Source organism: Zeugodacus cucurbitae, chromosome 6 (genome assembly GCF_028554725.1).
Source record: "Zeugodacus cucurbitae isolate PBARC_wt_2022May chromosome 6, idZeuCucr1.2, whole genome shotgun sequence".
Taxonomy (NCBI): domain Eukaryota; kingdom Metazoa; phylum Arthropoda; class Insecta; order Diptera; family Tephritidae; genus Zeugodacus; species Zeugodacus cucurbitae.
The window spans coordinates 18,605,169-18,626,904 of NC_071671.1; the positions used below are offsets into that span (position 1 = coordinate 18,605,169).

The 21,736-nt window shown below is 34.1% G+C and overlaps 4 protein-coding genes across 55 annotated transcripts in view; 2 read left to right on the forward strand and 2 right to left on the reverse strand.

Moving 5' to 3' along the window:
- The window catches only part of LOC105216804 (cell adhesion molecule Dscam2), a 147,580-nt gene extending 140,761 nt beyond the window's left edge, over positions 1-6,819 (reverse strand). For 49 of the 50 annotated variants that reach the window (XM_054233341.1, XM_054233342.1, XM_054233334.1 and 46 more), the window contains exon 1: positions 6,286-6,419. The gene's annotated coding sequence lies outside the window, so the exon portion shown is untranslated. Of the gene's footprint in view, positions 1-6,285; positions 6,420-6,679 lie in introns of those variants that run through there. The other variant, XM_054233333.1, reaches the window with a different exon arrangement.
- Positions 1-10,273, forward strand: part of LOC114804952 (uncharacterized) — a 339,668-nt gene extending 329,395 nt beyond the window's left edge. Inside the window, exons 1-2 of one of the 2 annotated variants that reach the window (XR_008471749.1) lie at positions 3,345-5,274; positions 5,334-10,273. The gene's annotated coding sequence lies outside the window, so the exon portion shown is untranslated. Of the gene's footprint in view, positions 1-3,344; positions 5,275-5,333 lie in introns of those variants that run through there. The other variant, XM_054233383.1, reaches the window with a different exon arrangement.
- On the reverse strand, positions 9,922-16,053 carry LOC105216805 (kinesin-like protein costa). Of its 2 annotated transcripts, XM_029043215.2 has the most exons (5): positions 15,241-16,053; positions 14,432-15,173; positions 13,923-14,374; positions 11,942-13,853; positions 9,922-10,247 (listed from the first exon to the last, which is right to left on the reverse strand). In XM_029043215.2, exons 1-5 carry the CDS (start codon positions 15,854-15,856, stop codon positions 10,115-10,117), a joined length of 3,855 nt encoding a protein of 1,284 aa, XP_028899048.2. In that variant the 5' UTR covers positions 15,857-16,053; the 3' UTR covers positions 9,922-10,114. The 2 variants fall into 2 exon arrangements, with proteins under 2 accessions (XP_028899048.2, XP_011189780.2); XM_011191478.3 differs by lacking the exon at positions 9,922-10,247 and having other exon boundaries at positions 11,347-13,853; positions 15,241-16,052.
- A 232-nt stretch (positions 16,054-16,285) lies between these two features.
- LOC105216806 (ATP-dependent RNA helicase DHX15 homolog) lies at positions 16,286-20,936 on the forward strand. Its single transcript, XM_011191479.3, has 7 exons — positions 16,286-16,516; positions 16,607-17,400; positions 17,461-17,934; positions 17,998-18,261; positions 19,334-19,456; positions 19,975-20,328; positions 20,419-20,936. Exons 1-7 carry the CDS (start codon positions 16,464-16,466, stop codon positions 20,544-20,546), a joined length of 2,190 nt encoding a protein of 729 aa, XP_011189781.1. The 5' UTR covers positions 16,286-16,463; the 3' UTR covers positions 20,547-20,936.
- The last annotated feature ends 800 nt before the right edge of the window (positions 20,937-21,736 follow it).

Below are 21,736 nucleotides of genomic sequence, written 5' to 3' on the forward strand. Positions count from 1 at the left end.
CACGGTAATTGGCGCAGATTGTGGGATCTCCCTTTTTATGGATTGGGCAGAGCACACTGAGATTCCAAAAGTCAGGTATGCTTTCTTCCGACCATATTCTGCAAAGAAGCTGATGCATGCACCTTATCAGTTCTTCGCCGCCGTATTTGAATAGCTCTGCCGGTAATCTATCGGCCCCCGCTGCTTTGTTGTTCTTCAAGCGGGTAATTGCTATTCGAATTTCTTCATGGTCGGATAATGGAACATCTGTTCCATCGTCATCGATTGGGGGATCGGGTTCGCCATCTCCTGGTGATGTACTCTCACTGCCATTCAGCAGGTCGGAGAAGTGTTCCCTCCATAATCCCAGTATGCCCTGGACATCGGTTACCAGATTACCACCTTGGTCTCTACATGAGGATGCTCCGGTCTTGAAATCTTCGTATATGCGGAATAAAGCCCATCGGAAGTTTGATAATCCGAATATATGGTATATGGGAGCTAGAGGAAGTTATGACCCGATTTTTGGCACAGAGACACACTATTAGAAGAAAAAATTTCCTCCGAATTGCATTCAAATATCGAGAAATTTGCCGATATTTTCGGTGTCAAATTACTTATAGGCACTGAGTTCTTCATGTTCATATCCGGGGTCTTGAAAAGTTATAGTCCGATTTCGACAATTTTTCAACAAGTGGTGCCACATCTTCAATAAACTACGTGTGTAAAGTTTTATTCCGCAATATTCATTGGTTTCTAATGTATATAGTATAAAGTGATGGAATCAGAAGGAATACAAAATTGAGATATATGGGAAGTAGGCGTGGTTTTGAACCGATTTCGCACATTTTCTATCCGTGTTATTAGGTTGTCAAGAAAGTATTATATACCGAATTTCATTGCAATCTATTTTCTCAAATAACCTTAAAAAAATAAATATAAATAAATAAGTTTGAGGCAGTATTATTCCAAAAAATGGGCGAAATATTACAAAGTTTTGCAAATTTTTCGCAATTACTTACGAAGACTAGATTATAAAACGAACGCAAATACCACATACATATACGTATACATTTACATGTATTGTATGCATATCTTTATAACCGAATGTTAAGTATGAGTTAAAACAAAAATGTGCATCCTTGGCTTGCACTTAGCAACAGGACACTTAACATAGTACTCAACAAAAAAACAACAACAAGAACAACAAATGAAAATGTCAACCAACACGACCGACACAGCAACTGTAATAATACCAAGAATTAAAACAACAAAATAGAGATGCCTTTCATGGTGACTAAATAAAAATAAGTCATAGACCTAAGTGCATGCTTACATATAAGAGAATACTTTAAAAATATGATACATACATAGTATATACGCTGTGAAATCCACAGTCAGAAAAATGCCGAAAATGTAAAAGGAAAACAACAACACACATAAAGTCAACGAAACTAAATAAGAAGACAAGCACACACTCATACATATATATTTACAACTATATATCTATATATAAAGTATATTGGAACAATAACGACAACAGCACACTAAAGTGCCCACCGACTGCAATACAACTGTGCACAGCAACGGGACCTTTTATGAAGCATTGGCAGCACAACTAACTAATGTTGCTTAGCAATGTAAAAACTATCCACCAAATGCGCTGCGGCCTCATCATCAACGACACTTGCTTGGCTGCTCTGCCTCTTTTCATACTCGTAGAGCGTAAGTTTGTGTGTGTTCTTAGCGATGTATTTACCGACAGCAGCCTGACGGCCTGGCCTGCCTGAATGTCTCTACAGCTGCCTGTTAGCGCGACTAACATGCTGAGGGTTAATATCCTGTGTCGTGCAAGGATAATACGAATGACTACTACAACAAAAACAACGCAGTAAATATATACGCATGTACATATGTATACAGCAAGGCACCAAGTGTAGACAAACTATTTATGATGCTGTTGATGCTGCTTCCAGCGGAAAATAAGAAGTATCACTTCTGCAAAAAAGTACTCTCAACAGAATTCATATGTGTTTGTGTGTGCGTGTTGACAGGTCAAAGCGTTGCTTGGCGAATAAAGATTACTACACTGCGAGAAATGTGAGTTGGTTTTTTATTTTTGTTGACATGGAGAACTTAATGAATTTTGTAAATAAGAAAAAGTTTCAATGATGATTGAAAAAAATTGACAAATGATTGATAAATAAAAGCTGCATTTTTCGATTTTTTTATATCGATACATTCAAAAATGAATTAATGCCCGGTTTCACAGTCAGTGCTTAGGTTGTGCTTAAAATAAAGCAGAAATATTGCGTTTTACAGTTCATACTTAAGTTCTGCTTAAGTACTGAAAATGGGAGACTTAAGCAGTGCTTAAGTAACAGCTGATTTTTGTTTTGTTATTATTGTTAACTTATTTGTCAAAAAAATAAAATAAAAATTATTTGCTGAAAAAAATTTTGGAAATTCTTGCATTCAATGACGGTTATATGCTTTCCTGTGAGTTGCAATAGGTGCCCCCACTCGCTTGGGGTGAAATTCGGTGTCCTTTTATTGTTTCCATCCATTTCCCAGATTCTAAATTTATTCGTCGCAAAGTTATTTTTCATTAACGATAATTTCAATATGTCAGATGGTATTTGTAAACAAATGTTTTTCATTGTGCTGCCATATCATGATTCAATTATAAAAGGTTTCACTCTTTTTTGACAACTCTTCTGCGTTAGCAAAACAATAATGTTTTTTCCGAAGTTTATCCAGAAAATTGTTCAAAAAGTTGTAAATAGTAGCACATATTTATCAACGCAAGAGGTAGACAATATTGTTTCATTTATATATGTTTTTCTCGATTTTTTTATTGACATTCGAATTTTATGTTACCAAAATTCAAATAAATTGTTCGATTCAATCATATTTTTAATATAAAATCTATCATAACCGTTTCATTTATATACATATACGGTTATGTATATCGAGAAGATAACTAATCGCGTTTTTTATTGACTCTGGATATTGCGAATAAAGTGATTAAAGAAAAACCAAAACAGGCGATTGCCAAAAAGGCGCAGTTACAAGGATTGCAGATTAGATACCGATATTTCGTCTCAAAAGAGAGTTCAAAACAGAAAGTAACAACTAAAGATATGAGAAGATTATTTTAACTGTCCCGGTTGGAAGAACAAAGGAGTTAAAAGAAGTCCAGTTATCTTCAATTTTTGTTACGTAACTACTGTTTAAACCTAATTTTAAATAAAAAGTGTTCATTGTACTTCGCTATTTTTTCTGTTTTACTTCTTTCTCGCATAAGGAAATCAGGAATATTTTTCGGACTCTAGTTGTTCTTTTGCAATTCTCCCAATAAAAGGTTATGTAATCAATCACCCTTATATTGTTTTACTGATCTAAATGTTCCTTCTCCTTGAAGCGGAACCGTAATATTTAGAGACATGTACATGTATGTATGTGAGAACAGGTGATTTTCAGGTGTCTAAGGATTTATTTCATAGGTTTCATATACATTCCCGAAATTAACACTGTCAAGTCTAGTAGAAATATACATACTAACTATTATAACATCTGAATAATACATTTTGAGATTTTTCTTAGAATCTTCAGAGCAGTCGCACAATGAATCTAGAGTACTTTTGTGTTTTTAAAATTGTTTTATTTTCCATAGAAGGAAATTGAGTCTATATCTTTAACTCTGTCTCTTTTTGTAACTCACTCTTCGAAAGATCAAGTAATCAATCAACGTTATTTATCCATTGCTAGAATCTTTCTAGAGCTTCACTTCAAACGAAATCATAATGTGTGGGTCAAATTCTGCCAGATTAATTAGTATAGTAGCTGTCTGATCAATTATTATATAATTTTAATGCTAATTTCCGAAAATAAAATTAAATGTTTGTTTCATGTGAAAAATGTTAAATATTCTATTCTTTATGACTAATAGATATTAACTCTCTTACTGGACGTCACTCACCTACATAAAAATTAAAAATTCAAACTATTATTCGAAGAAAACAGGACATATTTTCATGTCAATTATTAATTTTGGTTCGAGAATAGTAGTATATTTTATACTACTTGGAATATATTTTTAACTACGTTCCCAAAAAAAGCGAATTAATTTTTCCCCTTTTTCTTTCCTTCGGAAATACAACCTTTTGTAACGCAGTGTCAAAACTTTGCTGTCACTACTTACCAAACCTTCTATAATTGAATCATGCTGCCATATATCCTAATATAATTTTATAGAAAATAAGCACCGACTGAGAAACGCAAATGAGTACTCAGTCAACAATAATGCTTAGCTAAGATTTTATTTGGGCACAACTTAAGACGAACTGTGAAACCGGGCATAAATATTTAAATTTTTTTTGATTATTTGAAATTTTTATTAAAAAATTCCGAAAGCTCAGCCTTTGGAACCACATGTCCCATGACGTTTCCAAAAAAAAAAAAAACCAGATCCAAAGTTCCAAATTTTGAAACCCACCTAGCCCTTAAGGCTATATTAAGCTTTTTCAAAGCATTGAGCTTAACTTGCAGACCATTTATTAGAACTAAATTTGTTATCAGTTGAAAAGTTCTTCGGTGATTTCAAACCTCTAAAAAATTACAAAACAACATTTGCTCTATTTAAATAAATTTTGGGATATATTGTATCTATTTACATATATCCGAGGGAAAATAAAACTATCAGAAAGAAAAAAAAGACCACCTTCAATGACTAATGTAGTTATGTGGCATTTGCAACATTTTTCTTTCGGCAATTTTAGATTACAAGTATATTTTTTCTGATAAAACTAGCATAAGAGAACAAATTGAGTAACCAAATGTGTTTACAAGTCTTTTTACTATAAGCTCTGAACGATTATTTATTTTTCCAACTAAAATCTCAAGCAATAAACTTACATGATGAATTTGAAAAATTATGACTCTACCAGTTTTTAGCAAAATTACATGAGAAAACAACAACAAAGTTGAATTTAATACAAGAGAGTATAAAGTTAGCTATCTCAACAAGAATGATAGTCACAAGATACTTAACGTCATAAATGAACTAATTGTCATAGTACCTGTAAATAAAATATTCTCTTTTGTCACTCATGACATCACGGACCGCTGCATTTTTCTGTCACATAAACTCCAAAGAAGTAACTGGACGAAATTGTCGTAAATTAGTGTATTTCTATCATTCTTGATACCTTACTAAATCGTTGTAATGGCTAATGTATCTATTCTAACTGTTTTAAATAAGTCCATGTGATTTTTACACTACCTCCTTAAGCGGTAAACCGAAGAAATTATATTATACAAAAAAAAATTATAAAAGCTTTAACTATTTCCAGACTCCAAATTATTCACCATGTACCACTACAAATTACTGCCGATAAACAACAAAGGAGCAGAGTAGTCACGCTATCCGACACAATAAAATGTGCTAAATGAAAAATTGCAACACGTGGCCACATGCGAAACAGGGATGACTGCTGTGGCTGCCACCCAACACAGCACAATGTGCAGATTTTGACAGTTGCAATTTGACAGTTTGAACCAGGACATGCGCATTTAATTGCTTTATACATATGTATTTGGCACTAAAAGAAAAAAAAAAACAACAATTTACAAAACGAATATGCTCAGAAGAAAATTAATTTTTTCAAATGCAAATTTATAAATGAAAACTGAACGGGGAAGCTTATATTTTGCATGTAAACAGTAGAGTAAACTTTGAACTTTATTAAGACAGTATTTGATGTAGCGAAGCATAGTAATTTTTTGATTTTTGAAGGCACGAAAGTGCACCGCACCCAAGAATTTAGGAAATTCAGCATTTTTTTCACGGCAAATACGCCGTCTAACGGCACACAAAGTACACACCCTTTTGATGTGGTTGTGTGTTCATGCGTATGTGTTGCGTGCAAAACAAGGGGTTGGCGACGTACTCGTTGGGGCGTTGTGGAACAAACGAGGGTGCCGCTGCTGCGGCTGCTGCTGTGAAAACTCAACGCTCACTGTGGCAGCCGCATGGAAAATTGGCGATAAAGTGAAGCGAAAAATCGATAGTTGAGACTTCAGTGGCGGAGTGTGTTTAATTTGCAGTTTTTCACGAAGTTTGCACTTGTTTTTGTTTAATATACTTATTATTATTTTGCATTAAATTGTTGTAAAATTTATTGAAAAGCTTGGCGACGCATACGTCGTCTGTTAGACGAGCAGCCGACCCTTCAGATAAGCTTTTAAAGTAGTTTTCCGCATGTAACAAAGCTATTTTCAATGGTTTCCTGCGCTTAGACCCACCTGATTTTGTAGTTAAGTTGATGCTGCTTGCACTGATGACATATTTCATAAAAAATTAGCACAAAATTTGTTTGTTGAAAAACTGATGTTTGCTATGGGGCGCGGTATGCAGCAGCAAAGAGCCACTAATCCACGGGGGTGACTCTTAGCACACCACACACGCAAAACGCCGCAGCACAGCCTTTATAAATTGCTAAAATTTGCGAATTAACTTTGCTTAAGATTGGCATATTTTATGATTTTCACTCTAATTCATTTTATATTCACCACACTTTACACAAATTTTTTCCAATTTTCATTATTCATTAAACTTTTTTCCACACGAAACTCAGTAAATGCACTACAAATGATTTAAATTTTCTTTAATTTCAATTTATGCAAAATAAACACCAACCAAATTAAACACCACAATTCATATATATATACAGATATATATGTATGTATACACACGCACACAATACAACAAACGAACGCGTAGTTCACCGGAACCGGTTTCGCTTGATTGCTATTTGTCTTCGTCGCTTCGGTATTATTTTGTTCTTAGTTTTTGTTGCTATTGCTGTAGTTGTATATATACAATACCGTCTCGGGGGTTGTTGGTGTGGTTGTCGTATGTGTTTCGATTCACACACACATGCACACACAATCTGACAAACACTCACAGACTCCCTAAATATATACGTTGAAACGTGAACGACGCGCGGCCCTACTATCACGAACAAATCCAAACGCTAACTGAATTCATTGGCTCGCGCAATGTTTGCTCGAACCTGCTGTCGGCCGTAATGAAAGCGTAGTATTTTTGCTGCTTTTGCGTGTACACAGCAACACTGTGCGGGGATATTCGTTGCAACATGCGACCAATTTGAGTTGTGTTGATGCAAGTTCGCTGGTTCGATGGCGCTTTGGTTGTAAAACCCGAAATTTAGCGAGAATTATGCATTTTTGGAGCTTTGTTAGAATATTATTGCGAATATTCTAAAGTTACTGGGGCGGAGGGGGCGTGACTTGACTTCGAAATATATCAAACATTAATTTAAAGTATTAAAATATATGAAAGTTGTATGAGACGGTGGTTGGAAGTTGGTTGAATTGGCAATAGAAGTCAAATTTCATACTAATTACCTCCCATAACGCGAAGCCTCTCTAACTGCAAGATTTTTGTGGATTATGTTGATTCGAATTAGGGAAGTTCAAGTGCCTTTTTATAGGCTCTTAGCAATTCTTTTCTACTAATTTTTTGGCATTATAAAAAATTTTAGAACTTAAATATGTATATCCCTAAAAGCTTTGAGAGTATAGTAGAAAGGCACAATTTATCCGTAGAAGCTTTGAAAGTAAAGCAGTCAACAACAAGTTGTTCGTAGAAAAACTCCTTTCCTTTAACATTTCTATCAGCCCCATCTTGTAGGCGTGGCCGCCACAAAACAGTGACCAGTGAGTATGCCGACCATATTCCTGCATTGGCTTCTATCGAGCGCCAATAGAAATCTCGTGTACTTCTTATCTACCGCCTTACACATAACTTCTGAGATCATCATATAGACAGTGTATTTATCTACCCCTACACCCTGTGTAGTAGATTATTCCATGACTGTGGAGAGCGCTAATAACGATTCCTTGGACGTTTCTGTAATCAGTTAAAGACGGAATCTTGAAAATATACTTTGGAGAAGGCCTTTTCAAGTTTTCAAATTAAACAAATTGGCTAAAACTTATTCGAAAAAAATTTCAACATGTCTCGAAAGACCCAAAACAACATAAGAGGTGTTAAAATGAGAGAAAAAGCAATTTATCAGACAAATTAAGAATTTGGAATTCAGAACCAATAAAAATGTCCAAAAAATCAGCTGACTTGTATGTAGTTAGGTAGGAAGGTAAAGTATCGGACGACGCACCTAGTCGTTAAAGAGACCCACCGGGACTAGAACCCCCACACGTCCCCTCTGACCACCCTTTAGACTCGATAAAGTTATTCAATTCAACAAGTTGGATAAGTGCAACTTCCGAGACATCGTTGTCATTCTGTTCCTATACAAAATCTTGCATCCACATAGAAAATGTACTATCGTCTCATCTGCTTCTACTGCTTAGCAGTTCTAAAATAATCATTGTATGGTGTTCACAGTCTACTGGCAAGTCTTCCAATCAGACACTGACACCTGTCAGCACTCCTAGTGGCTTTAGCTGATATGTTAGTTTCCTAAGTTTTTGACAACGTCTGGGGTTGTTGTTGTATTGGTTACCTAAACCTGGCTGAATCGGCATGCAGTCGGACCAAAGAAGTAGGGATGTTAGATGGGTGGGATTAATTGAGCAAGCAAAGAGGTGATTAGTGGCATGCGTGGACTCTTTGCTTGTAGTACACTAACTGGGGTTCAGTCTGGATAGGTAGGAGTTTAATCTACTATAGTATTCAAAACTAAATTGCGAGAGGGTTCAGTAACTGTTCTCTCGCATTGTTATGCTATCTAATTCGACCTCTCATGCATATATTTTCATAGGAACTAGAGACAATTCTTTGATATTTTACAGGTCCACATTAAGAACTTCGCTAACCACTTTTGCAAAGTTTCCACCATCAAACTAAAATAATCGCTTCAAACCAACTGTTCAAACAACACACTTGTCGTTAAACAAACAAAATGTACCGTTTACACAATAACATACCATGTTTGAGGGGAATTTTGTGCGGTACAGAGTGAGTTTGCGCAAAGCAGCGCATTTGTTTTGGGTAATTTTCAACCGGCACTTGATATTTTTATTTGTTTACATTCATTATTGGCGCTTCTGTTTTGATTACCCACATTTGTGGTGTTAGAATGAGTAAAGCATTGTTTGCTTGGTGTAAATAAAAAGGCTTGAAATATGACTCATGCGAGCACGTGGAGCTAACGGGTGGAGTTCTATTTGAGTTACAGTGTGGATGTATGTGTTTAATTGTAAAATAACATAACAACAATAATAATAACAAAATAACAGTTTGTGGTAGAACTTGTTGTTGTTGCTTGTTAGGTACTGTTATTCTTTCTATAAGCAATTTATATGGGATTTTGGATTTACTTTCTATGTTTTGAAGTTTGCCACCGAAATTGTAGGGTTTTTTGCCAATAAAAAGACTTAAGCGACGAACTTCGAAAATAATTTAATGAATATTTTAAAGATATTTTTTTACCAAGCGAATTTTGGTTTCAAAACTTTTTAATGCAGGGATGTAATAGAAATCATTATGTTTAAGTTTATGCATGTCAACTCAACGTAAACTTACCTTAATAAAAATGTCCTTACCTTTCATAAATAATTTCAAAAAAATAATTATTTCAATTTCTACATATTATTGCAATATTTATTTAACTTGTTAATATTTATGAATATTTTTGTATATTTGTAATATAATATGGCATTTAATTGCAATTTAATTTGTATATATAGATTTATGAATACAATACATATTTGTTCATGGAAAAAATTTTGAAAATTTAGTTTTAACTGACAATTTGCGAATTTTATATTAAAAAAATGATTATTCTTCAGAAATACATATAAAAATAAGAAAAAAATGTCTTTTCATTACTTTTCGTCGAAATTGCTAACAAAATAATAAAAATATATAATAATATATTTTATTGTTAACAAAACTTCGTAAATTTCGAGGGTATCAAAAGTGTCTTTTTTACTATTTTTCACGAAATATACATATGTATATTTCATATAAATCTCTTTTCAAATATATTTAACTTTTTACTGTACTTAAGTATGTTGGTATGTGTGTGTGTTTGTGTGCAATATAGACTACATTACAATTAGAAATATATAGACGAGAAATTGCTTAAATGCCTTTAAGTGGGTTTGAGTATTTCAATGTGATTTCTTGCTTCCTGTCTCCTTCATTCGCTTTTGCTGCGTTTCGCTGGTTTGAGCAATACATACATATAAATTTGCAGCGTTTAATACTTAGTTTGCTTAAAAGTACAAAATTATATTCGAATGAGTACATTTTACAATTTTCGAACTTAAAAATAGTTTCCCTTAGGATAAGATCGGAAGGTTTACGCGCTATATTTATGACACTATGTAGTTAACTTATAAAAACTATGTGTACAAAATTGAGCTTAGAAATTAGGCTTAAATTAGTGTTACATATGTTTGTATGTGTGTAAACTAGGAAGTAAAAAATAGCTACCATAAGGAAAAATTTAATTTCATTGTTTTTTAAATTATTTAAATATTAAAAATTTATATTTTTTATTTATAATTAATATGAGTATTGAGTTTGAGTCATAATTGTAATCATTAAGAAAAGTGCCTGTGCTATTTTTTAGGTATGATAATATATTTTTTGGGGAAAACATTCAAAATTTCCACAAAAAAAAAAAAAAATTTGAATATTGAATTAAATAAATATATAATTTTGAATAAAAATATAAAATTAAAATATTTTATTTTAAATATTAAACAATAAGCAATTAAAAATAATAACTAAAAACAAAAATTAAAAAATAATAGCTTAAAAAAATAATAATTTAAAAAATAAATAAATTACAAAAACTCAAATTCTGTGTCACTTCGATTTCTAGATTACATTTCATTACAATATAAAATAAATATATTAAATTTTCACGAAAAAAATATAAATGAAATAGAAAGAAATTAAATTAAAAAAATATTACACTTTTTTAAATTTCTTATGTTTTTTAATGAAACTTTTTTAGAAATAAAAAAAAACAATTTACTTTAAAAAATTATTAAATTATAAAAAATTTAAGATTTCAATTCAAAAACATGTTCATATTTTCTACATAAAATAAAAAATTTCAAAAATATAGAAAAAAAAAATAGAAATCAAAATTTCATGAAACGCACCGCTAAAAATTAAGTTAGTATGGTATTAAATTTGAAACATAAAAACACAATAAAAATAATAGCGTTGCAATATAATAAAATAAAAATATATATATAAAATAAAGAATGAAATAAAAAAGTTTTTGATGTAAAAATTATTTTTAAAAATATTTTTAGTTAACATTTTTGTTAAGTCACGGATTAAAAAAAATATAAATTATAGAAATTTAATGAAAAAAAAAAATTTGAAAATTATAATAATTTACTAAAAAAATAATTTATTTGAAAATAATATTTTTGAAAATACTATTTTTCAAATAAAAAAATATAAAGCACAGTTAATTCCTAAAAACTAAAGCACGATTATTTTGATTACAATAATAAGAATAAAAAAATTAATTGATTTCGCAAAATTAAATCAATGACTTTTTTCTAACACATATTTTTATGAAAATTTTCTTTGCACAATATTTAAAAAATACCTAAGTTATGTAGCATGTTGCTTTATGCTATTCAAATAATACATACATATAATGTAAACAAATAATTAACAAGTACAAAAGCACCTGGCACATAGGAATATTTACGTGAAGACGTATTTGTGACAATCTAAGGAATAGTACGTTAGCTACCAAAGTAACATATAATTCATATATGTTAAAAAAAAATAAACGTTATGAGTGACCTTATAACATAGAAATTAGTATTATAATTTCTACTTAACTCCTCACTACTCAGCCCTTTAAGTATATATGCATGTTTGTTTGTATTTTGAGTTATAAAACTAAAGTAAATAGCACACTGCAATGCTTACTAATTTTTGCGTGTTGCATCCTGTATGATAATTTTATTCTTCTGACGTGTCACTTTCGTGGCGGGAGTTGTTGATATTAAGCGTTTTAGGTTCTCTTGTGGTATGGCCGCTGCTAATTGTTCCTTATCCTTCTTACGGCTACTACTGCCGCCATGCTGCTCGTCGGCGCCACAACCCGCCGCGGCGGCAGTCACCGAATGGCCGGCGTAACGTGTGAGTACTTGAAATTTGGCAAATAGTTTATTCTTTGATTCGCGCTCCTTCTCTTTGAATTTGTCCAGTGGCTTGTATTTCGCCAAAGCATCGGATAGCGGACAGATTTCCATTTCACCATGTTTAGGTGGTTTCAAAATTTTACCACTCACTGGTACTGTGGGCTTATAGAAATCGGTTTCGAGTTCGGAGTCTGAGTATGGCGATGTAGCGTTAAGCGCGCCGCCAGCTGTGTGCAGTTGTTGTTGATGTGCCAATGCAAGGTGCGTGGGACGCATGTAACGTTGTTGTTGCTGCTGTTGTTGTGCATCGCTGAAATTCAACGAACTAGCCGATGCTGAAGCTGAGGTCTCTTCGGCGAGATGGCGTAACATTAAAGTGAGTTTCATTTCGTGTTGCCGCTGCAAGAGTACGGCGTTACGTTCGCCCTCGAGACGCGCCTGCCGCACTGCATTCGACAGCACACGCTCCTTCCACTCCCAAGCATCGCGTTCGCGTTCTAGCTGCATCAATTGCACTTCCAACTGACGCGAAGAGTCGCGCAAATCGATTACCTTCACAAAATACTTATACAACAGCGTGCGCATCTCCTCTGGGGAGAGTTTATTGAGACGCGCCATCAGCATCTGTTCGCCTTTCTCACGTTGCAAACGTTCGCTGGTGTCAATGGATTTGTGGCCGCAGATAAGTTCGTTCTTGAATTCAATCGCCGCATCGATGGCTTCAATGGCCTCATCGCATTCGAGTAATTTGCGCTCCTCTCGCTGCGACAGCACCTTGTCGCGCTTCAACTTGCGATCGAGCGCGCAACGTTGTTCCAACAGATGATCGCGTGTGCGTCGCAGATTCCGTATTTCATGCCGCAGCCCCTCCTTTTCGCCGGTGCCCTCAGCATTGTCGCCGTACTGTTCCAAATTCTCCGATTTCTCACGCAACACATGATCTAAATGCGAGATGCGCGCTTGCACCTCTTTCAGATTCTTGCCACGCTCGGCATCTTCGGCTGTATGCGCGCCTCCATCCAGCTTCACGAGCGCTTTATTGTTGGAGTTCTGCGTGTTTTCTTTCTCTTTAAGTACTTTCAACTCGTGCTCCAACTGTTCGCGTTGCTTGCGATCCTTCTTCAGCTTCTTTTGCAGGTCGTCGATGAGTTTCTTGGATTCGTGCAGCGATTGTTGTAGCTTCTTCACTTTTTGTCCACTCTCGCCGGCGATATGCTTCATTGAGGCGAGATCTTGCAGGCGCTGTTCGATGTGCGCGATTAAGGCGCGCAAACGTTCGATCTCCGACTTATCCTTACCCTGCACTATTGCTTTGGCCAACTGCTTTTTGGTCTTCTCATATTCAGATTCGAGTTTGGATTTTTTCTTGTGGAAACGCTGCTTGGCCGTGGAACGTGTGTCGCTGTTTTTCACCAATTCCGTTATAATGTTCTGCTTCAACTGCATTGTTTGCTCCACTTCTTCGATTTGCCGTTGACGCGCTTCGATATCTGTGTCCAATTTGCGCAATTTCTTTTGTACATTTTCCAGTGGCGAATTGATGACAGCGCGTAATTGTGCGGCATGCTGCAGGTCACCTGAACTCTCGAGGAAGTCATCGGCTTTTGGTGCTGTCTGTTCACGCGACGCTACTCGGTTGAGCATGGCGATTTCGGCGCTAGAAAGACTGGCACCTGGCTGTATCGAACGGCGTCGCCCTATAAATTAAACAAAAAAAAAATTATATTAAAAATACATTTCTAAGTAAGTAAGTCTTAACAACATACCGCCCATTGATGGCTTGCGTTCATCTGATTTTTCACTAGTTGAGCGTTGCTCACTGAGTACCAAATCTAAGTTCTGCGCTGGCTCCTTATGTCTTGTGCTCTCCTGACTTTCCATGACAGCTTTCGGTTGGTTTTGCATAAATTCTTTGTATTTATCATGTATTAAAGTGTCGGTTTTAATGCGTAGCTCCTCCATTAGTGTCTCTAGCTTTTCCATTAAATCAGGTCGTTGCGATTCACAGTCGGATTCATTATCCGAATTCTGTTGAAATGAAGTTTCGGGATCGCTAACAGCCTCCTCAGGCTCTTCCGCCTCTTGTATGGGTCCTAGTTGTTTCTGTGAACGTATAGCTTCAGCAGAGCTTAAGCATTCCTCACACTCTTGTTTGAGAAAAAGCCACTCCTCAATTTGTTCTTTGTCCAGGTCAGTCATCGCATTCGAAGCAGCCAATCTGTGGAATAATTTATAACTAAAAATGTAAAAACAAAAATTATTTTACACAATTTACTTTGAGAACAATCCTTCTGCATTGGCTACCAATTTGTACCACTGACTTGCCGCAAATTGCAGCCCGAATGTATCGGCGCCCACTGGTACGCCACGTCCACCGCCGCCAGGCAATTCTGGCATCAACGCTTCCGGTGAGATGGGTGTGTTGTCATCCGAAAATGTGTTCATAATCACATAATTTCTGACACATTGTACTTTGAAGGCAAATTGTAAATTGCAGATGGTTTCATTGCAATCACGCTCCAGCGGTGAAACACATAGAATGAGTAAAGTTTGTGCGCGCCCACCAAACGAGTCTTTCAAGAGTGTTGTCAATGTGGTTTGATTATAAGGTATATTGCCGTTGGAACCATACATGAGTGCTGGATCAGTAAGTGTGTTCACCACACGCTCCAATGTTTGCAGGCCCACATCCTTGGGCAAACTTGTCGTCTGATCTAGTGCATTCAACATGAATACACGATCAGTGCCACATAAATCGGAGAAACTCGCAGTTGACAGGCGATGTTGTATGAGACCTTCTTTTGAAACCCATTGTTGTTCGAGTGTAAGCGTAAAAAGTGTATGGCTTATAGATAAATCGTCGTTACTGTTAGCAGACTGTTTGGCATTTAAGCCAATTTGTAACCAATGGAATACTTCCGTGATGCTATTGCAATGAACATTGCCCACGCCCAATAAATCATGAATAGCATCGTCAATTATTTCCACCCAACCGATATTTATAGCATAAGTACGTTCTAGGAAACGAAAAATATTTTATATTAATGAAAATATTTGTTTTTTTTTTATAATTTGAAATATTACCTGGATGATTCGCCATATGGGAAAATATTTCACGCACACATCTGTGCACCACACCCTGCTCGGCTTCACTATATACACAATCTAAACTAGGTCCATACAGTGTATATGTTTTACCAGTACCACGTTGTCCATATGTTACCACAGACGCATCGAATCCCTCCATAAACAAACTAATCAATGGAAATACGGTTTGATGGTAAATTTGACTTTGTGTGCAATCCATAGATAGCGCATGAGTCACGGGAAATGAATGCGGTCCCACTTGCATTAAACCCGCAGCAATACCATTGTCCAATTGACCAGGCAAAGCTGTGGGTGCCGAATTTAGAAATCCTGGTGCAGTCATTGGTATGGCCTGCACGTAGATGTTTGGTTCAGCTCTTGTCGGTTCATTTGGTACATTCGTGGGAGCATTATTTCCAGCACTTTCATTCGCATTGAAATTGCCATTGTCATCTTTTTGCGTAGTTATTTGCGAATGTTCATCAGCCCCTAAAATGGATTGCGTATCTACAACATTGCCAGCTGATGGTAGTGGTGCTGTTATAGGTGTTGTTATAGCCGGTGGTAAGCAGGGGTAGATACGTACAGCTACTTGTATCGGAATTTCCATCATATTCGATACACTGGTTGTACACTCACTTATGCCAAATTATTGTAATATCGCTGGTGCATGTTTATACACAAGTTAGCACACTTTTCTTTGCCAATTTTATAATTTTTAAACAATTTTCACAGCCAGACCACAATACAAATTTTCTGTTTCTCCAGTCTGAAAACAGTGTTGCATTGAATTTACTCATATTGTACGACAAGGCAACACTTTAAATGGCACCAGTGCGACCAAACTGATTATTAATGTTTAAAATTTTTAATTTTCTATAAATTTCTAACATGTATATATATTTTTTGAATAATATACTTTTATGTTATACATTTTATTTATTTTAAACAATAATTTTGATGTAGAAAATTATATACACACAAATAATTACGAATTCCGTAATTGTAAAAAGTACTACCCATGCAGCTCTGCTCGAATCGGTTATTTACAACCAACTTCGTTTTCTTTTATTTGCTGCGAAAGTTTGGTATTAAACGTTTAACGCGTGTTTTTCGCGTGCATTTTTGGTTCTTAAAACATTCTAAAACGTTTAATAGTGTGTGAAATACACAAAACTTTGTAATTTAACAACGTTCCAGCTAAGTAGCACAGTTTTAAAATGTCGAAAAGGCGCATAGAAGTCGGTGAAACCTATAACTCGAAGGCGAAAAAGTAAGTGCTTTTGTTGTATACATATACATAAATGTGGAATTCGCGCAATTTACCTAAGCTTATTTATATATTTAATTTTCTATAATTTAGGGATTATGATCCGTCCTCGACAGCGTTTAGCAATGCCACTACAGGTGCTCCTGCGACCGGTGCCGTAGTAGGTGCCACGCGCCAGCCGGGCACTATGAACCCTTACAATCTGAAACCATATACACAACGCTATTTCAATCTTTACAAGAAACGTATTACGCTGCCGGTTTTTGAATATCAAGCTGACTTCATGCGTCTGTTAAACGAACATCAATGTATAGTTTTAGTGGGAGAAACTGGTTCAGGTAAAACCACACAAATTCCACAATGGTGCGTTGAGTTTGCACTGACAAAAGGTAAAAAGGGTGTCGCTTGTACACAACCACGTCGTGTGGCAGCTATGTCTGTAGCACAACGTGTTTCCGAAGAAATGGACGTCGGACTTGGTGAAGAAGTGGGCTATTCTATACGTTTCGAAGATTGTTCGTCTGCCAAAACCGTGCTCAAATACATGACAGACGGTATGTTGTTGCGTGAGGCTATGTCTGATCCTATGTTGGAACAATATCAGGTTATATTGTTGGACGAGGCTCACGAACGTACATTGGCAACAGATATTTTGATGGGTGTGCTGAAAGAAGTTATAAGACAACGTAGTGATTTGAAATTAGTTGTGATGTCAGCCACTTTGGATGCTGGCAAATTCCAACAGTATTTCGATAATGCACCATTAATGAACGTACCGGGTCGTACGCATCCAGTAGAGATTTTCTATACACCCGAACCCGAACGTGATTACTTGGAAGCAGCAATACGTACCGTTATACAAATACATATGTGCGAAGATATTGAAGGTAAATATAAATAATTTAAATAATTGAAATTTTCCTTGATAACAATTTTAAATATTTTAGGTGACATATTGATGTTTTTAACTGGTCAGGAGGAAATCGAGGAGGCATGCAAGCGTATTAAACGTGAAACCGACAATTTGGGTTCAGATATTGGCGAACTTAAATGTATACCACTATACTCAACTTTGCCACCAAATTTACAACAACGTATTTTTGAGCCGGCACCACCACGTAATGCTAACGGCGCCATCGGACGTAAAGTTGTGGTATCCACCAATATTGCTGAGACATCGCTCACCATTGATGGTGTTGTGTTCGTGATTGATCCCGGTTTTGCGAAACAGAAAGTCTACAATCCACGTATACGTGTAGAGAGTTTACTTATTTCCGCTATATCCAAGGCTTCGGCACAACAACGTGCTGGTCGTGCTGGACGTACACGCCCAGGCAAATGCTTCCGTTTATACACAGAAAAGGCTTATAAAAATGAAATGCAGGATAATACCTATCCAGAAATTTTGCGTTCCAATTTAGGTGGGCCTAACTATTATGAATATTAAAAACGAAATATATAATAATGTATGTATATACTTTTAGGTACTGTTGTCTTACAATTGAAGAAACTTGGTATTGATGATTTGGTGCATTTCGATTTCATGGATCCACCGGCACCGGAAACACTTATGCGTGCTTTGGAATTGCTTAATTACTTAGCTGCTTTGGATGATGATGGTAATCTCACGGATTTGGGTGCCGTCATGTCTGAATTTCCATTGGATCCACAGTTGGCTAAAATGTTGATAGCTAGCTGTCAACATAATTGCTCGAATGAGATACTATCGATTACGGCAATGCTGTCGGGTGAGAATGCGCGCAGCAATACAAAATGCGTGCTTTATATTTTTTATTTGTTACTATTTGAAACCAAACAGTTAGTTTTTGTTTTTTGAAATTTATTTATTTTTTTTTTTGAAGGCTAGTGAAATTTAATTTATTTTGTTGGTTAGGGCGAATTATTATTGAGTTAGATTGAGATTGAGTGAATTGAGTTAGAATTGAAAAGATGCAGCAATTTCACAACTTATACTATTAACAACAGATTTAATTTCTATTTTTTTTATTTATCAAATTACTAGGAACTACTTAAGCTAGAGATTCCGTTTTTATAGAAGAAAATTTTAATTTAAATTGCAGTGAAACAGGAGTTTTTTTTATTAAATTGTTTATTTAAATATTTATAGTGACATTTTTAACGACTAACGAACTGTCGATTTATTTTCCATTCATTTACTGTTGCTAAGTACTTATTTTTAGTAAAAATGCAAAGGAAAAATTTTATCAATTCATTTGTCTTTTGCATTCACCACTGAAAACAGTTTCACGAGCGATAACAACAACTTTAAACCACACACTATTCAACAAAATATTGACTTTTATTATTAAAAAAAAAAATAATAATTTCACTTTAACGGTTTAAATTTTAAAGCTTATTATGTGCATTGCAAGTATACAAAAACAAAATCGCTCTTGAAACTCACGACAAAATTACTCAACCAAACCCCAATTTCATTTGCCAATTTAGGCATTGTCATTAGTGACAATTTACATAATTTACTGAAAAATTGCTCTAAAATCGCAATATTCGAAGTTTATCAGCAAAAGTTTGCAATAATTTGAAATTCATAAAAACAAAAAAAAAAAAAGAATAATTAAATGAAAGTTGAAGAATTTTGCACAAAAATTAAATACGAAGTTTAGTAAAGCAAAAAAATAGGAATCTCTCCTACAATCATCAAATTTGCTGTGAAACATAACTCAACTGCGTTTGTGTGGGATTGTGCCGCGTTCAATGGATACCGTGACGCCGCCAACCCAAAACCAAACCACTTTCTCTTCTCTCTCTCTTCCTTTCTAAATACTGTTACAACAACAGTGCCACAATGCTTTGTGCGTCCAAATGAGGCTAAGAAGGCAGCTGATGAGGCAAAGATGCGTTTCGCGCACATCGATGGTGATCACTTGACGTTGTTGAATGTCTATCATGCTTTCAAGCAGAGTAAGTGCAAGCCAATATTTTATTTATTATTATTTTTGATTAATAAAAAAATAATGAAGATAAAAAAATTATAAATAAAATAAAAAAATTTAAATAAAATTAAAAAATAATTAAAATTAAAAAAATAATAAAAAAATAAATAAAATTAAAAAATAATTAAAATTAATAAAATTAAAAAAAAAATTAAAATATAAAAAATACAAAAAAAAATTAAAAATAAAATTAATTAATAAAATAATAATATTAAAAAAAAAAATTAAAATATAAAAAATAAAAAAAAATTAATATTAAAAAAAATAATTATGTACAATTAAAAAATACTTGAATAAAAAAAATTTAAATAATATAAAATTAAAAATTTAAAAAATAGTAATTAAAATTAAAAACAAAAAAATATATATATTTAAAATTAAAATCAAAATAATTAATATTAAAAAAAATAATTGTAAAATGTAATAATTAATATTTTTTTTAATTTAAATTTAATGTTTTTTTTTAATTTAACATTTTTGTTTTAGGTGGCGAAGACCCCAATTGGTCGTATGAGAATTTTATAAATTTCCGTTCATTGAAATCAGCCGATAATGTGCGTCAACAGCTCGCACGCATTATGGATCGTTTCAATTTGAAACGCAGCAGCACCGAATTTACATCCAAAGATTATTACGTGAATATACGTAAAGCTTTAGTGCAGGGCTTTTTCATGCAGGTCGCGCATTTGGAGCGCACCGGTCACTATTTGACCATTAAAGACAATCAAAATGTGCAGTTACATCCGTCTACATGTTTGGATCATAAACCCGATTGGGTCATCTACAATGAATTCGTGTTGACAACGAAGAATTATATACGCACAGTTACAGATATTAAGCGTAAGTTGGAAATAATTTAATAAAATTTTCTTTAACTAAAAAATAATAATTTTCTTTTTTTTCTTTATATAATTTCCCTCACTCTTCCAGCGGAATGGCTACTCACCTTAGCGCCACAGTACTATGAAATGACCAACTTTCCACAATGCGAGGCAAAGCGACAGCTGGAAATGCTGCAGCAGCGTCTCGAATCGAAGCAGTATCAAAAGGGATTTTAGTTCGAACGCTGCTGAAATAGGCGCCCACTAAGAATTCCGAAAGTTTTGCCTTTCTTTCACACTGTTATCACTCTTAAGTTAATATAACCAACAATTTGTTTTGTAGTTTGAAAACGTCATTTCTTCACAACAAATTTGAATAAAATTATTGAACTGTCTAAAACAGCGCTAGCAGTTCTTTTCTATAATTATAACAACAACAACAATTAATAAATTGGTTGTTATATCCAAATGCGCAGCAGTTTGTTAATATGCGCGTGTCGCGTGATTTTGAAGTTTGCTAAATAATATAAAGTATGCGTAGCAAGAGCTTACATACATATATACTTATACTTATATACAATACATACATAAAAAATAAATGCTAGATGTAAAATATGTGGCTATTAATGCAATGCGAGTTTCGACTACTATATATATATATCTACTATTGCATAAAACTATGTGTCATTTGATGAATTTTAACTGAATGAATTGCGTTTAGCAGTTAAAAAATATACATAATATGGATAAGGATATCATAAAATTGTGTCACTTTTACTGTTTTTATGATAGATGAATTTCGCTCCAGATTTATCATAACTTAAATTAACAAATTATAGTTTTGTTCACATAACGGTTGTTTGTAAGTCATAAAACTAAACGATTTAGATATAAGGTTAAGTATACGAAAGTGATCAGGGTGACGAGTCAAGTTCAATTCCGGATGTGTGTCTGTCCGTGCAAACTGTAACTTGAGTAAAAATTGAGATATCACCATAAGAAGGTTAAGTTCGAATCGTGCGGAATCGGACCACTGCCACTCCCACAAAATGGCGAAAACCGTAAACACATAAAGTGCCATAACTAAGCCATAAATAAAGCTATGGAAATAAAATTTGGTATGAAGGATCGCACTATTTTAGGTTTTTTTAGAAATTAGCAAATATGAAAATTTTTAGTTTTTTTAGAAAGTAGCAAATATGAATATTCAGACTTTTTTTTGTTATTTTAAAATAATTTTTATTTAAATTATTATTTTTTTTTATTTTTTCTTTATATTCTTTTATTTAATTTAATTTTTTTATATATTTTTTAATTATATTTTTTAATAGGTTTTTTTTAAATAAATTTTTGTCTTTTTTATTTATTTTTATTCATTTTAACTGAATGAATTCCGTTTAGCAGTTAAAAAATGGACTTTTAATATG

What these genes read in the sequence shown, in the direction of transcription:
- LOC105216805 (XM_029043215.2), bottom strand. Translation starts at nt 15,856, where the DNA reads ATGATGGAAATTCCGATACAAGTAGCTGTACGTATCTACCCCTGCTTA. An exon ending in ACGCAAGCCATCAATGGGCG is followed by an intron (nt 13,854 to 13,922) that starts GTATGTTGTTAA and finishes TTTAATTTATAG; the next exon opens with GGCGACGCCGTTCGATACAG. An exon ending in GATGCAACACGCAAAAATTA is followed by an intron (nt 10,248 to 11,941) that starts GTAAGCATTGCA and finishes TGTACTTTTAAG; the next exon opens with CAAACTAAGTATTAAACGCT.
- LOC105216806 (XM_011191479.3), top strand. Translation starts at nt 16,464, where the DNA reads ATGTCGAAAAGGCGCATAGAAGTCGGTGAAACCTATAACTCGAAGGCG. An exon ending in GATTACGGCAATGCTGTCGG is followed by an intron (nt 18,262 to 19,333) that starts GTGAGAATGCGC and finishes TTACAACAACAG; the next exon opens with TGCCACAATGCTTTGTGCGT. An exon ending in CACAGTTACAGATATTAAGC is followed by an intron (nt 20,329 to 20,418) that starts GTAAGTTGGAAA and finishes TCACTCTTCCAG; the next exon opens with CGGAATGGCTACTCACCTTA.